Source organism: Saprolegnia parasitica, assembly GCF_000151545.1.
Source record: "Saprolegnia parasitica CBS 223.65 unplaced genomic scaffold supercont2.48, whole genome shotgun sequence".
NCBI lineage: Eukaryota > Oomycota > Saprolegniomycetes > Saprolegniales > Saprolegniaceae > Saprolegnia > Saprolegnia parasitica.
The window spans coordinates 1-3,363 of NW_012156442.1; the positions used below are offsets into that span (position 1 = coordinate 1).

The window sequence follows — 3,363 nt, forward strand, 5'->3', positions numbered from 1 at the left end:
ACTCCATCGCATCAAAGTAGAACCACTGGTGGATCGGCGTAAACTTGCCCGAGCACGCTTTCAGCGCCTCTTGCCCGACGACACCGCCGAGGAGCGCGGTCAAGGGCGACACGACGCCGCGCGCCGACCGCGCCAGCGCCAGGACGACCGCTTCGCTCGCCTCGGTCCACTCGACGTCTTTCGACTTGATGGTTTTGGCGAGCGCGAGCACTTGCGCGGCCATGTCGCTGTCACCCGACGTCGGCAGCGCGCCGTGGGTCGCGGCAAACTGGTCGAGCGCCTGGAACGCCACGTGGAGCACCTCGGACCGGCCGATCTTGGCAAAGTCGCTCATGAGAAACTCGCCCGGCGTCTCGGTGGCCACGTCCATGGGCGCGAAGGCAAGCGTGACCGGCTGCTTGACCTGCGTGACGTAGCCAAATGCACCCGACGCCCCCGACTTGGTGTCGATCGTAAACGTGTACGGGCCCGTGACCGTGATCGGCACGGGCGCGCATCCGTTGAGGTGGCTTGCGCCTTGGATCTCGCGGAACGTCACGTGGTCGCCCGTCTCCATCTGGTGGCGCGCGTCGTCGGTGACCGTGACGAGGAGCTTCGACTCGGTCAACGGCGAGACGGACGCGACCATGCACGTGATCGGCTGCTCGCCGTCCTTGTCCGAGACGACAAACGCATCGCCAAAGTCGCAAAAGACCGACCCAAACACCCCGCGGGCCTCGGTCGCAATGAACGCAATGCTATGCTTGTGGCAGATCTGGTTGATCTGCGTCGCGTAGGCGCGCGACGCATTGCAGAGCACGACAACCTACCGCAGCGTGAGATCACATGCCGCATGGACCGTTCGACGTACGCGGAACTGCTCGAGGAAGGCTTCGTCAATGGCACCGACATGGTGGTGCACGGGCACGTACGGGTTGAGCTCGGCGAGCTTGCGCCAGCTGGCCTCGGCGCGGCCGACCTGGTTCTTGACATCGTCTTCGGTAAGGTAGAACTGCGCCGAGAGGTCCATATAGGTCGATGGCGCGTCGTCGGCGACGGTCACCGACTTGACGCCGGCGAGCACGATGTTCTTGGCGATCTCGACGCCGAGCCCATCGAGGTTAAGGAGGAGGACGTTGGACTCGCCCATGCGCGCCTGGGCCTCGTGGCCCATGACGTAGAGCTGCCGGCTGTAGAGCCCCTCGTCGATACGGGCAGCCATTTCGACCTCTGCTTCACCACGCAATTTCGACACTGACCTGCATTTTGCCCTTCAGCATACAAAAACCAAGTGTAATAATTTAAGCAACGGCAAAAAAACACGAAAACCGATTCTAGAATCCTGGGGAGATGACGCCGACGGCGAGAAGCTGGCCATGACCACGACCGCGTCCATCGCAGGCCACGACGCCATCCTCCGCGCAAGGAGCGTCCATGTGCCCATGGTGCTATAGCTGCGTCCATGGACGAGCTCGGGAGGACGACGCCATCGTGGCCTCGACGGTCGCTTTGGCCGCTGCATGGCGCTGCTCGCGACAACCACGTCGACCATGGCCTGCTTGGTAGAGGCTCGTCGTGCGCACACGCCTACAGACATGCAAGCCTGCCGCCTGGCACGACGAAGGACGTCAGCACTTCATTTGTCGACACGATTGCGCAGACCCGCGAATAGAAGCTCGTGCAAGCGACGTGGGACGAGCTCGAGACGAGGCCAAGACGCATCGCCGCAGCTCCGCTTGTCCGCGCCGAGGTAGAGCGATGACATGCTTGCTGGCACACCTTGATCAGGACGCAAGTGACGCAAGGAGTACACGTGGCTTCTTGTCATTAAGAGGTGACCGGCCACGCCACGGCGGTCATCAGACACTGCCCGCGAGAGCGTCCGGGCCAACTTCACTTTGAGAGAGAGGGATGCAATGCAGTGGTGCATGCATTGAGGCACATCTACCTTTGCATCCTGCTATGACTACGTTGGAGAGCCACGCTGTGAGGATGGTAGCCAGCACTCGCTTGCAAGCGCATCGTCGACCGCTGCGGTGAGGGCTATGCGCGTGACGTACGTACTGGGCCGCACAGGCGATTGCAGCGGCTCACGGCGCGTCCCACTTGAGTCGTCGACCTGAATACGGTTGAGGCCGTTGCAATGCATGGGAATTCGACACAGGACGCCGTGGCTGGTGCGGTGCAGTTGCGAGGAGACGCGCATGGACTTGATCTTCTGACTGCGCAGGACGTCATTGCGCCGGCCATGATGATTGATCGAGATGGAGCCAAAGGCCGGCAGCGCAGCAAGCACCGTCGATGTGTACTGGCCATCAATGTCTTCGATGCAAACCTGCGGCCAGTAGCTGTCCTCCACGGCGCCAGGCGCTCTCACAAGCGTTCGGAGTGCAGCCAGCGGCAAGTGCATCTTGTGGCAGCGCTTCGAGCAGCGAGATAACGTCCTATGTCGAGTCCAAGCACTGGCCGATGCGGACGAGGACGCCAGCGTGGCCCACCGAGATCGGCGCAGCCAAGTTGCACCTGCCGTTCTATCCGGATGTAACGCTTGACTATGCAAATTCGGGGGTTTCAAAGTTCAAAAACAAGTCAACGCCGGCGCCGGCCGCGAAAATGTACGCGATCTAATTGGTGGATTCTTCGTGGCGGGACCAGTTCAGTCGCGCGGGGCCATCCGTCCCACCCGAGATTTCCGTGGCTGGAGGTGGCCGGAGTTGGCCTTGGATGATTACAACATCGAGACATTTTCAAATGGAGGAAGGCGCCAAAACCAAGCTTATACACTGGCACAAGGACGTCTGCGCTGAAGCAACGTGTCGCTGCGGCAAGTCCTCCGTTGCCCTCCTCATTGACTGGCTCACGGTCGACGCCGGCGCCGGCTACCCCAACTATGCGCGATGGAAATGCGGCAGCAAGGCGAAAGCCGGCCAGAACAAGCTCAGGATTGCAGGCGAGATCTCCTCCGACCTGCTAAAGCACGGCCTCCACCGAAGCGACAAGTCCGTCAAGGCCAAGATTGAAGAGTTGGAGACCAAGTACGGAAATGTGCTCGACAAGTACGGCAGCGGCATCGACCAAGACGAAACCATTCTCGTACGTCTCTCTTGCACTACATCAAGACTCATAACGTCGTGCTCGCTAGGGCGACGTACTTAAATTATGCCCCCACTACAACGAAATCAAGGGTGTTCTTAGCTGGCGCCCATCCGCGCGCCCCGTGCTCTGCTCTTCGAACGAGGACGAGACCCCGGTAACGATGGTATCTCTATCGCGTTTTGCCGATGACAACGACGACGACGACGACGACGACGACGAGGACACTGTCCACGATGAGTCCGATGGAGGCGACGCGGCGGGCAAAGCGCCGGCAGAAGAGCCACGTGG

General features: G+C 61.0%; 3 protein-coding genes across 3 annotated transcripts; 1 reads left to right on the forward strand and 2 right to left on the reverse strand.

Moving 5' to 3' along the window:
• Positions 1 to 23: 23 nt before the first annotated feature.
• On the reverse strand, positions 24 to 1,201 carry SPRG_09698 (hypothetical protein; the record flags this gene model as incomplete). The annotated part of the gene is made up of 2 exons (XM_012348848.1): positions 24 to 805; positions 851 to 1,201. Coding segments are annotated over 2 exons (1,133 nt in total), but the record flags the coding sequence as incomplete, so codon positions are not given.
• Positions 1,202 to 1,945: 744 nt separating this feature from the next.
• On the reverse strand, positions 1,946 to 2,389 carry SPRG_20840 (hypothetical protein; the record flags this gene model as incomplete). The annotated part of the gene is made up of 1 exon (XM_012348933.1): positions 1,946 to 2,389. The coding sequence occupies one exon, from the start codon at positions 2,387 to 2,389 to the stop codon at positions 1,946 to 1,948; it is 444 nt and encodes a 147-aa protein (XP_012204323.1).
• Positions 2,390 to 2,730: 341 nt separating this feature from the next.
• On the forward strand, positions 2,731 to 3,264 carry SPRG_09699 (hypothetical protein; the record flags this gene model as incomplete). The annotated part of the gene is made up of 3 exons (XM_012348849.1): positions 2,731 to 3,072; positions 3,122 to 3,127; positions 3,175 to 3,264. The coding sequence occupies 3 exons, from the start codon at positions 2,731 to 2,733 to the stop codon at positions 3,262 to 3,264; spliced, it is 438 nt and encodes a 145-aa protein (XP_012204239.1).
• Between the last annotated feature and the right edge of the window lie 99 nt (positions 3,265 to 3,363).